Consider the following 13,451-nt stretch of genomic DNA (forward strand, 5'->3'; position numbering starts at 1 on the left):
AAGTACGAAGGACAAAATAGAGAACAAATTATTTACTTTTATTAAAAATTTCCAATTTATAACCAAAATATACAACCACTACATTTAAAATCAGTTTGTACACTCACAGTTAAAGTGCTAAGTAAAAACATTTACAAAAACTGACGTCAGTCTACTGTAAACAAAATAAATCTACAAGAGCAGAGCGCAAAGCACACCCAGCTAGTGTGAAAGGAGTTCACGCTCTAGTCAGTGCACTTGCCCTACACACCTCAACACAGTCACGTTTCCACTCACTTGGAAATGAATGAACAATTTTAATGGACATAAAAAAGGAAACGAGAAGAACTAAATGCCACAAAATACAAGTCTTTAGCATTCACGCTTTCTAACTAGATGTTTGTAGGATAAAGCAAGACAGAAATCTTAGAAATCAATTTTAGAATCACCTTATCAATTTAATCAAAATAGGGTTTGAAAACTTAATTGCTAATTGCCAGTTGTTTAAAAGTAATGATATTTTAAAATAACGACAGTGGAATGTCTTTCCTATCTTTATGTCTCGAGAGGAGGAGGTGGTGGTTGTTGCTGGTAGGAGCAAAATGGGGAGAGACTCATGAGCGTGGACGACACTCATCTGTAAGTTTAAAATCAATGGGCAGAGCAAGAAGACAGGCGTGGCTGTGGGATAAGATGGAAACGCACAGCGTGGTGAGAGATCTAATGCCCCAGCCACAGCCCTTGAACCCAAACACACGGGTCAGCAGGCCCTGACTTCATGTGGCCCACAGATAAGAGACAACTGGCCCCTTCCTCAAGGTCACTGGGGATTCACAGCATTTCAGACATATCACACGGGTCCAGGGAACGAGGTCAGAGTCCCAAGTTAGGCCACTGAATAATGCCTCATGCCTTAAAACAATCCCACCAACACAAATTATTTCCACTTGTGCTTTAAAAAAGCTAAGTATTCTAACTGCACCTAGTTTGGCTGACCACAGTGTCTGCTTTTAGGCATCTTTCTCTTTAAGACAGATGAAGGGCTATAGTCACTAATACTTCAATATACAAAGTTAAAGCAAATTTCTTCCTTCCTAAAACTTGAGATAGTCTACACTTTGGAAGTACTGATAAGGAAGACGGGGGAGAGAAGGCAGGTAGGAAGATCTTGGGATGGTAGCATTTGAGGACGAGGCCATGTCTGTGACAGGACTCAGGAGCCGCGCAGGGATCCGTGTCCCAAGCAGTTATGGCTTGAGCAAAGCAGGCTTTCTTTACCATGAAGGCGTGTCCAAACCTGGACATGTAGATCACACTGGAGTGCACTAGGTCAGTTCTTATGGGTTAATCTGTTACCTTTACTACTCATAACAGTGTGATTGATACCAGGAGAGGCAGACTGAGTTTGGAGCAACCCAAATGACAACCTTTTAGATCACAGCTCTACCTAAAATTGTGAACTTCCTGTGTAGGAGCTTAATAATTTTATATGCATTTTTATACTCATATACTTGTATTCCTATACCCTGAAACATAGGTATAAAGAAAATATTTAAATGGCATTTAAAGGCAAATTTGTTGACTAGATAACACAGTAGAATTCATTATTACAGACTGCCTACCAAGAAAGTAAAATTCTAGATAACTTTGAGTCCATATTACAAATGGGGGGAGAGTTACTCGATGATATTTACAACTAATCTTTTGATCTAAGACAATGTCTCAGGTTTTGAAGGCTTAAGAACTACACAAGATAATGAAAAGCGTATGTAACTGATGTATATCCAAAGGTATTTGCTTCAATTACTGAAGTCATTTTGAAATACTGATCTTGGAAAGCTGGGAAATTCAACAACAAACAAAGCAGAATTTTCTCGGCAGCCTTGCGGTAATCAGCATTCACTGTCCTGCATAAATAGTCTCTCCTCTGAGATTGATGTGAAAAGTTGGGATGAGAGGTTAGTGCATCTGTATTAAAAGGCCTTTTGTTGGGTTGTTCCTTGAATATACAGTGTGAAATTGTAACCTTTGACCAACAAAACCAGCCATTGCACATAGCTCAGAATAAAATTATCTAGCTAGGATCATGAAGTGACTCTCCAGCAGAATCTCAGGAGAGAGCAGTAGGGAGAGTCTCCTGCTGAGACCACCGTGACCTGACACGCAGCTCTGTGCATCAGTTAAGAGGAAACAAGACTCAAAAAAACTCATTAAATGGCGGTGAGCTCCAGGTATTGCACACAACAGATGGTGACAAGAACCAACAGCTACTAACATTGTAGGCACATTTATATAAATAATCCCCCAAATCCACTATCAGATTAAAATACAGCAGTCAGTATTTTCTTACTGAAAAACTTTTAAATTAGAAGAATCTTCCACAGCTCTTTCACATGGAGGAAAATAAAGCAATCTAATAGCTTCTGAGGGTGAAATGAACTTTTCCTTTTGGAACTGCTGGTGGTGCTGACATTCAGCATGCCGAAGCTGATGCCTCAGCTACAGTCCTCTTTCACATATGCTGTGTTATTAAAACCTCAGTGAAAAAAGAAAACTCTCAAAAATAAAATTTTGCCTCTGGAAATAAAAGCAAAAATCTGTCTGAAGTGAAAATAGGATAACACTAGAGAAGTTAAAATTGGAAGAGCTGGATGACATAGAATTCAGATTTACTCTGATAACCTGACAACTAAGGTAGAAAGAGCACCTTACACCAAGAGAACTTCCAGACAATGTCTTGACAGCAGAGTCCTTCTTATGGTTTTGATAAATATTTTTAAGTTCACATATAGAAAAAATACATAATTTTCAAGTATATATTCACCTCCACTCAATGTAAAGAACTATTGTGTTGCTCTTATCTAAGACATACAGAATTATTTCATATATGTTGCTACTGATAAAGTAGTTCATGGAAAAGTTATCTGAGGCATGGGTCGGGGAGGGAAGACTTTTATACATCTCCATTTCAAAAAAACTGGGAATGGAAGAAGTACTGACGAAGAAAAATGGTGGATGGATAAATAAAAATTAAATCACTGTAAGCTTACTGCTTTATCTTATAGAATATTCCATACCAAAACCCAGAAAATATTCAGCAAAATATTTGGACCTCAAATTCAAGCCTAACAAATATAATAGCAAAGTATGCAAAGCCAAAGTGGGGGGAAAAAACAAACAAACAAACAGGCAACCAAAATAACATTATGGGCATCCCTGAATGAGAGAAGTTTGAGCCTCTAATTTCTAGAAGCCAGGGGAGTTACCTGATCCAGTGAACTAACCAAAACAAGGAATCATGTGCAGCCCAAAGAGATCAACCAGAAACAGTACACCTTCCCATATCAACTTTCCATTATTCTCCTCCAGCCATCAGACTCCACGCCCAGCCTCTTAGATTATAAATCTAGAGACCAAAGTGTTCAAGAGCTCGACAAAATGCAAATGCAGTCAATCACAGCACAAGCAGGTCTTTGAAAGTAACGGGAACCTCCTAGGTTGGTTCTCAGAGAACAAGATGAACTCTACAGGACACTGCTGAGATGCAGCAAGCGGTGGCCCGACTGTTTAGAGGGTTTTACTTTTTAATTTTTTTTATGTTTTTAAAGGACGGGTTTATTATGAAAGGGAGGTGGAAGAGAGGCACCTGCGCAGTCACAGGCAGGCAGAGAGCTGCCTACAGAAGAAAGTTAAAAATAACAACTCACATTTATCTTTAACACTACTTTAGGGCAGTAGCTCAACTGGCTCCGCACCGTTGGGCACCTGCACCCAGTCAATTAATCTATGAAAACAACATATGGTTAGTTATTTAACAAAAATTTCAGTCCACTCCTCCCTTTGAAACTCTGGTCAATTTTACATTTACTTTAATGTCGGGGAAACCTGATTTTTTAAAATTAGCTCTGTGGGTCAGCACTATGCTTTGTTCACTTTTATCTTGAATTTATTTGTTTAGGATACCTACCCAGTTATATTCAAATGTAAGAGACCAAAACTTTATACGTATTACTTTAAGGTGGCAATGCTGGTGCTTTAGGAGCCATCATAGGGAAAAAAAGGTTCCATCAGTTATGTGTATCTTTTATTTTTATTATCTGTAATATAATTTTCCTCCTTTAAAATTACTTAGAGTCGTGAATGGAAAACAGTTAGTATCATATCTGAATACATCAATTTAAGTATAAATTGTATTAAAAGTAAGGCTGATTTAATAAATACAGCTTATGGGAAGAACAATAATGAAAGTCCAGAATAATGGTTATCAAAGGTCAAGGGACAAGCAAATTAGAGACAGGGGGAATCTGAGATATGACCTAATCGAATCCCTTCACTTGCAGATGAAAAAACTGAGGTCCTAAGAGGAAAAATGCTTGTCAAAGTTCCACATCTCACAGAAAAGACAAGACTGGAAATCAGGCCTCCTGACTCAAAAGTCTATGGTATTTTAAAATAACATAATGTATTTTTGCTAGGCATTAAAAAAAAACTCTGCCAATTTAGAAATAATTAAACTCTAAAGTTTTCCCTCAAGTCAGTAAGCACGGCACAGATAAGAAACACAAGCAAATGAGCACATGTGAGCAGGCTGCCTTAGATACCAAACACCTCAGGCCACAAATGCTAATTAGTGATTCACCCTACTTTAGAAATATAATGAAAAAACTTGAAAATATCACTACTTGGGAAAATATCGCTGTCTTATAGAAGATTAGTAGTGAACAGCAATTTGTAGTAAACATGGAATCCTCAAAATATGAATCATTATAAGGGAAAAAACTTGCTTCTCTACCAGGGAAAACTGGTGACAGTGGCCAATAAAATGAAAACAAATTCTCAGAAATGCTATCATACCATTGAAAATGTCCAAGAAAGGACACAATAGACTTCCTGAGATAGGTGATTATTTTAAAAAGTAACAAAAGGAAGCTGTCCCTCATTGCAATAAATGGATCAAAGTACTTTCTCTTATAGGAAGGAATGATGTACTGAGACAGGATGTTTCTAAAATACAAATGAAACTTTACTTTCTTTTATTTTTAACGGCAACAAAATTAATTTTACTTTCTAATTAGAGATTACAAACTAAGAAACATGTTTATTAATGTTACACTAAATCATTACAAATCAACCAAGTAGGAATGTCTACAGAGAGCACAGCTCTGGGCAGAACCTAACACTTCTTTCCTACAAGATTTAATGAGAAAACAGTAATCCTGTATTAATTCTGTATTAAAGAATACAGAATTAAAATTAAATTAGACAAAATCCTCAGGAGACTAATTACAGTTAGATGGAAGGTAAAAGATACTTAGCCTTCCTATCCCTTTCCCAAACTCATATAAATGGAAGAAAAAAGAGAAGAAAATTAATTATGAAGAAATGTCAACATAATTTTTCATGTACAGTAGAGATGATGAGAATGTATAAAATTATACAGCTATAAGCATAGCTGAATTAATGTAAACACTTTTTATTTTAATCAGTTATAAAAATGCATAAAAGAACTTAAAAAGATCAAGAGTACTTTTGTAAATACAGGGTCTATTAAAATGCTATCTTTTGTGTGTTCTTGTGTGGAAAAGAATGGAGACATTTTGGGCAGATTTGAAAATTACATCTAAGAATATGTACAAATAATTCAGATAAAATGATGACTTAAGATTTAAAGTTTTGCAATGATGAAAACCAACATGTTACAGTAATTGTCCCATCAACGTTTGTTCTCAATCAGCAAGAACTAGGTGTGAAAGTCCTCAAAGAAAAAATCATAACAGGGCCTACACTTTATATTTTTCTTATAAATGTCAGTGAACTCAAGCTCATGTATTTATATAATTCCATATCGAAGGGAAAGTATCATGGAGATTCCCCAAATTTCTGCTGAAACTGATCTACAAATTCAACCACATAAAACTTGAGGGTAGGTTGTGATGTGACAAAAAACACAGCCAACACAATTCAAGAGCATGAGTATGGCTCCTCGCAAACAGAACCTCGCAGGAAGAGGTTAACCAGACTGCTGCAGACTGTACCACAGCCTACTTCATTGTTGTTGCTAAATAAAGGCCAATCCTTGATTTCTGGAGGCCACTTGCGCCCCCCACCCCACCAAATTCTGACAGAAACAAATGTACCAGAGAGCAAATTCTAAGTTGGCCAGCACTGAAGTACATATTACCCCATCTGATCCACATAATGTCCAGTGAGGTAGGCTGGGACCAAATTACCGCATCCTCATTTCACATGGGAGAAACTGAGACTGAAAGAAGTAAAATGACCCATCCAGTTCGGGTTCCATGTCCAGAGGAATTTCCATCACACTAGGCTATGTAAATCAACCAAGTGTGATCATCTAAGTAAACGTATCTTCGGTATGTCAAGAGCTGTATAAATATCCCTGTCGCTAAATTTTGGCCTATTGATGTTTTCTAAGCTTGTGCCAATGATCCACACTATTTTATCAAAAAGAAATTTAAGTTGTTCCTTTTAATTCACAGGGACAGAAACCAAGCTAAGACAACTACAATTCCAGTTTCTTCCTGCTGCTATCACAAAGAAACAAACGAGGTAGGTTGGAATGTAGTACATTTTCCTAATTTGAAGAGATTCTTAGAGAATTTTTATAAATTTGTTCTAAGTAGCAGAAAATGAAAGTCATTACTAATAGAGTTTTGCTTGAATGTTCATTCACTCACCACACTGGCACAAAGTCTAACAACTTAGATAAGACCAATAGGAACAACCTCCACGGACTGCTGTTCACTTTTAAAAGGTAATATAAGATGTTGGTACTTTGAATATGTACATATTACTTGAATAAAATAGTAATGTAGACTGTAACCTTAGGAGGAATAAGCTTCATTTGTTGCAACTGATTTATTTTTATTATTTGCCTATGTGATTCTGGTAAAGCAGATGCTTTATTTTGCTTAATTTAAATTTAGATCCTTCAAATTTCTTTGACGTAAGACTCACAACTAGGGTAAAAGGAGTTGCATGGTATGAGTTGTTAATTCACTTAAATATTTACTGAAAAACTTGCTATGTCCTAAGCCTGTGCTGGTGGTTGAGAAAATGAACAGTTGTTCTTCGGAAATAGTTACTGTCTTGAACTTAATGTTGTTCCAGATCTTTTGCTTTAGTTACTGAATAAAACAATATTGCTGAAATCAAAGTACTTTTCAAAAACCTTTTGATTATATATTAACATTTTAGAAAGAACTATTATTTTCTCAGTTGTCAACTGAACTAAGAAAACACTAAACATTATCATATGTCAATCGCAACACAAGTTAAAGTTAAACATATGGTAAGAAAGCTGTCCAGACTTGCTCAAGTTGGCTTCAGCTAGCTGAGACTTGAAACTGTTGTTCTGCTACAGCTCTTCAACTGTCTTTTCCAAAAAAAAATCTTAATTTGGAGCACTGGTTTAATAAAGAACACAGCCCAAATGAAATACTGTTTTTTAAAGCAATAGATGAGCAATATTAAATAACTTTTGTCGAGCAAATTTACAATACTGAAAGGTCAAAGAATATCTACATATATATCAACAATCATCTTAATAGAGGCGATAAAATGAATATATAAAAATCAGGAAGCACAAAGTTAAGATTTTTATGGCAATATCCACTTCACTGTCTATACTTGGCCCACTTGTACAAGAAACTAATTAACATGTTGGCAATTGATGATATAATGCAGATGGTGATAGCTGACAACATCTTTGAGATCAAACTGGTACCTTCTATTTTAACTTCTTATTTTTGTATCTGAATGTTTGTTTTGTTCCTCTCATGCTGTTCTCAGGAGAGATTCTCAGACAAAAGTCTCATGAGTTACTGATTTATTTAGAAACAAGCTGTTACAGATTTGGTCATCAAAGAAAAGGTTTGCTGTGGGTGACCAGGGAATTCAGACTCCGCCTGTCCTGAGCACTGACTGCAGTTCCCAGGAGAGAGACAGTGACAACAGAGGAAAAGGAAAAATGTTTTGGGTCAAAAGTTCAAATACACCTTATGGAGAATTAATAACAGTGATGACTAAGCTATGAAAAGCAACAACATGACACACAAACAAATTATCATGATCAGAAAACTGTCTGATGAAAGCTTCTTTCAACATTTGATTTCTTGGTACTTTTGTTTTAAAGACCGAGAGAAAAGCACACGTGGATTAAACACACCCAGGGACTGTACTGCTGTTGCCCTCAAACTACTCTCTTGAATCCTCAGGAAACTTCACCCCCTAGTCTCACCTCTCACCATGCTTTACAGTTTTCAGGGAGTTTTCAGGTGGTTTTTCACATGCTCCCCATTTGCTGACTATGTGAGGTAGGTGTTTATCTTCTATCTTCATTTATAAACAAGTGATCGGAGTCTCAGGGAGGTCGACTTGTTAAAGGTCAAAAACCAGCATATGGCAAAGCCAGGCCTCTTTGGAGCCCAGAACGTTTTTCAAAGTGGGATTCTTGGACTGCCTGCATAAGAAATCACCTGTGGTATTTTATAACTATGGAGTTTAAAGTCCTACTGCCTTTGACTAACTGATTAAGAATCTCCAAGAGCGGGGCAGAATTCCACATTTTTAATGGACGATAAATAAAATGGAGAACAATCATATGTCAGGTAATGATATAAAAACACAAACATTGAGTCCAGCTAGGTGTCCACACGGTATAATAGGATGCTATCAAACCGTCCTCAGGGGCAAGTTACTTAAAACAGAAAGCTTCAAGCCTGGCTGCAGGTGAGAATCATCTTGAAAACTTTAAAAAACAAGCAAACAAAATAAACAATACCAAATCTCACCTCCATAAGAGGAAGGTGTTGGGAACGAGGTCCCCAAGTAATTCTCACCTATAGTTAGAGCTGAGGACCACTTGTTTAAATATGCTTTTAAACATAAAAAACACCCAGCATTTTCCAGAATTTTTCTTTCCTTTCTGATCATTTTCATGCCTAATAAAACAGTTTTTCTGTAAATTATTTAAACACTACGGGACAAGATATCATTTTTGAGTTGATATTTTTAAGATTAAAAGATACTTCACAGCAAGACAAATCATGCTTCATTTAGCTACAGTGATTTTTAAATACCGAAATGTCACTACTTTGGACTCAGGTTATATACATATACTTCAGTTGTAAACGAGAACAATCTGGAATCTGAAAATAAGGGTGTGGGGTGAAAGCTGTAGCCACTGGTTACTGGGCAAGGCAAGTGCTGCCCATCACTGCACCGAGTGGAGAGGCCTGGGCACAGAGACCTGGGCTCTGGCAAGGTCACATCTCACTGCACAAAAATACAACAATGGATACAGAGAAAACATTTTGCTGCTTTGCAACTGTGGTGACTACAAAAAACCTTACACTGGGTGATGCTTACTCTACCACATGCCTCCGCACCAGGTCTGAGCATGGCCTCCATGAGTCAACACGTCTACACGGGCGATGGTGGCAAATTAAAAATTTTCCATCATGCATATGGATGTTATAAAAAGTGTCAAAGTAATATTTACAAAAGTAATAAAAACAGCACAACTACCGAGGGATAAGTGCCCATCTCTGCATTAGTCCACGGCTGACCCTGACCCGCGCGCCTGGCCCAAGCTGTCCCCCTCTGGGAAGTGGCCGCTCCTCTGCTGCTGCGCTCGCGTTCCCGAAGCTCAAATACCCTTGCTGATTTATCAAATTCCCCTGCAGTTTAAAAACAGTTCTTTTTTTCACTTTGCGGAAAGAAAACTACAAAGTCCTAGGATTCATCTGAGAAGTAAACCTTGCATAGAAAATGTAATTCTGAGATTTTGCCTTATGAACAGAACGAGCAGAACGTCGCTCACGGCCAGTTCATGATAGGAAAAGTCCACTACAAAGCAGTCGCCGCACTCTGAGGAGCTCTCTAGATACAAAATAAGTATTGAATAGATTTATAAAAATGCTTACCAGACAAATAATTATCTCTTCGTAGCCTAGAAATAAGGATTATTTACGTGATGACACAATTCGCAGCACTGTGGACGCCTGGACGTTGGAGTCTGACGGGCAGCCTGACCGGGCCGCGGCCTGCTGGCCCCCCGGCCCCCTGGTCCCCCGACCCCCCTGGCCCGGTCCCGCCCGCCTAGGCGCTGGTGCCGTCCTCCTCGATGACCCGGTTCATGCTGGTGCCGTGCGTGATGTGGGTCAGCGGGTTGCCGCTCAGGTCGCGCGCGCTGCTGTGCCGGGACTGCTCGTTGAGCCGGTGCGAGCTGCTGTGGCGCGAGTGGTCGGTGAGCCGGGACATGCTGCCGTGAGGTAGTCGCTCCTCCACGCCGCGGTAGCTGCAGGGGGTGTACCTGCGGGCGCAACAGGTGAGAGATGGTGATGGCTCTGGCGCCCGGGCACCAGGGAGGGGCTTGGTCTCGGCGCTATCAAGCTCAGCGGATCCGCCTGTTCTGCTCCCCACTCTGTCTTGGTGAATCCTTTCACCCCGCACCTCTGGCCTGCACCCCAGCTCTTGTGTGCATGAATAAATAAATCTTTAAAAAAGAAAAGAAAGTAAGAAAGGGAAGAGCCGGCTGGTGATGCGCGGGGGCCTCGCCATGCGCAAGGGCGCATTGGATGCGGCGGCAGAACTGGCTGCCCAAAAGGGGGCGAGACCACCCCACCCAGGTGCAGAGTGAGGGCCCCTCCTCGCAGCAGGCCCCTCGCAGGTGAGGGGATGGGGCTGGCTGGAGGGAGCCACGCTAAGTGTGGACAAGTGCCTCGTTCAGGTGCGTCTGGACCAGGGGTGGGTTCAGGGGGGAGAGGAAGGAATGGAGACGGGCTATAATCGCAGCCATCTGCTTCCTCAAGGGCTGGGAAGAGAAGAGGCCTGTGAAATTAGTGGAGAAATTGGTGTAACCTACAAAAGAAAAAGGTGAATGAACTGGCAGGGGTGATGACGGGGTATGCCAACAGCTTCCTTCCAGACGGCCCAGTTAACAGCTGAGTTAACTACCTGTAAATGGTCTTAATTACTTTTCACTAGGGCTGGAGGCTGTGAAGATCCCATTTCAAAGAAGCTGCATCTATTTAAGCAGACTGGCAACCACGCTCTAATACTTTGTAACCTATATTCCTGTTAAAGCAAATTCTCTGTATTCCTGGCCCAAGACCCAGCCTTCCAGTCAGTCAGTTCCCGGCTCTGATCCGCAGGCAATCTCCCTGCATCACTGTACTTCACCTTGCAAGACAGATGTGCAGTTTCCTTCTGTTGGAATCCTGACTCACTGCGTCCCCATCAAGGGTAAGAAAACCCACACTCACATACACACCTTTTATGTGCGTGTGTGAATGGATGCATGCATATGCATACACAATATGTACATACACATACATAGATATGGTATTTAATTTAACATCACAAAGCTCAAAGAAAACTGAATATAATCTATCACTTTAATATACTGTTAAGTGACATTTCTAAAAATAAAAAGGATGTAGCAGAACTCTCCTTTTAAAAATAGTCATCAAAAGAATGAATCATAAGCAGCTGAAGACCTACTTACTGTCAAAAAGCATTCATTTGTCATAATAACAAATTTCATGACTCAATGTGAGTCATTTGTAAAAGTTAAGGACTTTAAAGGTGGTTCATTCACTTAGCAAGGTAACTAATCTTATAACGGAGCTTAAAAATTGAGTAGTCCTTTAACAATTTGTAGGGTAAGGAAAAATGTCAGGTTTTTCTGCCCTCCCGCCATCAGGATAGATGAGGGATCCCTGCGGTCCTGAATGCATGCCTGATGGCGGGCACCTGGAGTAGGGTGTGGGCATAGGTAGATGGGATTCACCTGGGCTGAGACTGCTTTTTAAGCGCAGCGTCACGGGGACGCCACTAGAAGCCGAGGAGAAGCTGAAAGAGAAGCCAAGAAGCCGAAAACGAACAGAAGCTGAGAGAGAAGAAGAAAACGCCGGAGAGCCCAGATACAGTGAAGACTTGCTGGGGGCTGGGAGGCCTGCCAGCCTCCCGGCCCCCCAGCACCCCTGCCTGCCGTGTACCTGGTAATCCCAATAAAAGACCTGCAAAAAACCACTGAGGACTCTGACTCCTCCTTTACCCAGTCTGCTGGATCCTAGAAAACCTGAACTGTGTCCATTCCTGCCTCTATACAATTACAAATGAAAGCATATCTTTTGTTTTCAATTTGAATAAAGTAGAAAAGAAAATTTAAGAATGAAAAGATACTTTTTAAATACTTAACAAATGTCTCATGATAATGGGTAAGAATTATTTAATTCTAATTTATTAAAAGGCAGTCCATGTTCAGGACCTAAACAGTTTTAATTTGGTTTACATAAAATAATGACAATATTTTCAAATAAAAATATCCCAGAATGTGCTTGTTCTAGTTGGTAATCATTATTTTACATAACAACTACTGCCCTAAACTGAAAGATTTTCCTCTCGATGACTTCACGTTTCTAGTTCAAAAAAATATGGCAAATGAAAAAAAGCAAAATATGATTCAGTATCCTAAGGTATCAAATCAAGAACAGACCGTACTTTACAATTTAAATTGGGTATTTTCTTAAATGAAACCTAAATCTTTAGGTTAAAAATAAGATTAAAAAAAAATTTATAGGAAAAATCACCATATTGAGTACTTATTTAAGTGAAATGTATGACTAGCCACAAAATTCTAGCATATGAACAAGGTACTCATGGATAATTAGAAATCAACTATGTAGAAAAACTAAATTATAGTACTTAACTCAATTGCATATGAGGTAATTATCAAATTTACTTATCTTTTGATAACCATTTAAACCACTGTGACCACATACTTTAATATACACTATGAAAAGGCACGGTGATTTTAAACTAAGTTTAAGCAAAACAACCATGAGAATGGCTAATTTGCTGGAAAGATGATATGGTACATTCCAAAGGCAAAGTGAAAGAATTTTGAAGATGATGTGTTTTTTTTTTTTTTTTTTTGATTCTCTACACTATGGCGTTCACTGTAGCTACACCAGGGTCTCAGTATTCATTCCCTAGCTTTTCCTCGTCATGTCATTCCCTTACTAACGCAATCATCCACTCCAAGCCGCCGTCCACCGACTCGCCCAATTCCTGTCCTGCCACCCTCTCTCTCTCTGGAGTTGACACACGTGTGTAGGTGCCTTTACCTCAGCCCGTGTTATTCTGCATGGCGCTGAGATCAAGTTACCTCTCGAGGAGTCTAGAGGGAGACTTGAGAAGCAGGTGTGTGTGCGCAAGTGCAACCTCGGGGCCAGGAGATAGTGCTGATTTGCAAACCAAAAATCGACTGATGCAGAAAGGTTTCCTGGAGATGGCTCTTGGAATCATGAAAACCCTTGTTTAGGTGCCATGTGGTTTGGGCAACTTTCAGACCTGCCCCTACGTCCTGCAGTGGGAAAGGGCCTACAGCGAGGAGAGCTCCTATCTGGCGTCTCGGAACACCCTAACCAGACAGACCCCGAGTT

At 39.6% G+C, this 13,451-nt stretch overlaps 1 protein-coding gene across 2 annotated transcripts in view; it reads right to left on the reverse strand.

Moving 5' to 3' along the window:
- Positions 1-10,101: 10,101 nt before the first annotated feature.
- FZD3 (frizzled class receptor 3) overlaps positions 10,102-13,451 on the reverse strand; it is a gene marked incomplete at both ends in the record, with an annotated part of 55,985 nt that continues 52,635 nt past the window's right edge. For both annotated transcript variants that reach the window (XM_084231361.1, XM_084231360.1), the window contains one exon: positions 10,102-10,315. In XM_084231361.1, coding sequence (XP_084087487.1) covers positions 10,102-10,315 — 214 coding nt within the window. The remainder of the gene's footprint in view (positions 10,316-13,451) is intronic.

The sequence above is a fragment of the Talpa europaea genome (assembly GCF_964194135.1).
Source record: "Talpa europaea genome assembly, chromosome: 4".
In the NCBI taxonomy this organism is placed as follows: Eukaryota; Metazoa; Chordata; class Mammalia; order Eulipotyphla; family Talpidae; genus Talpa; species Talpa europaea.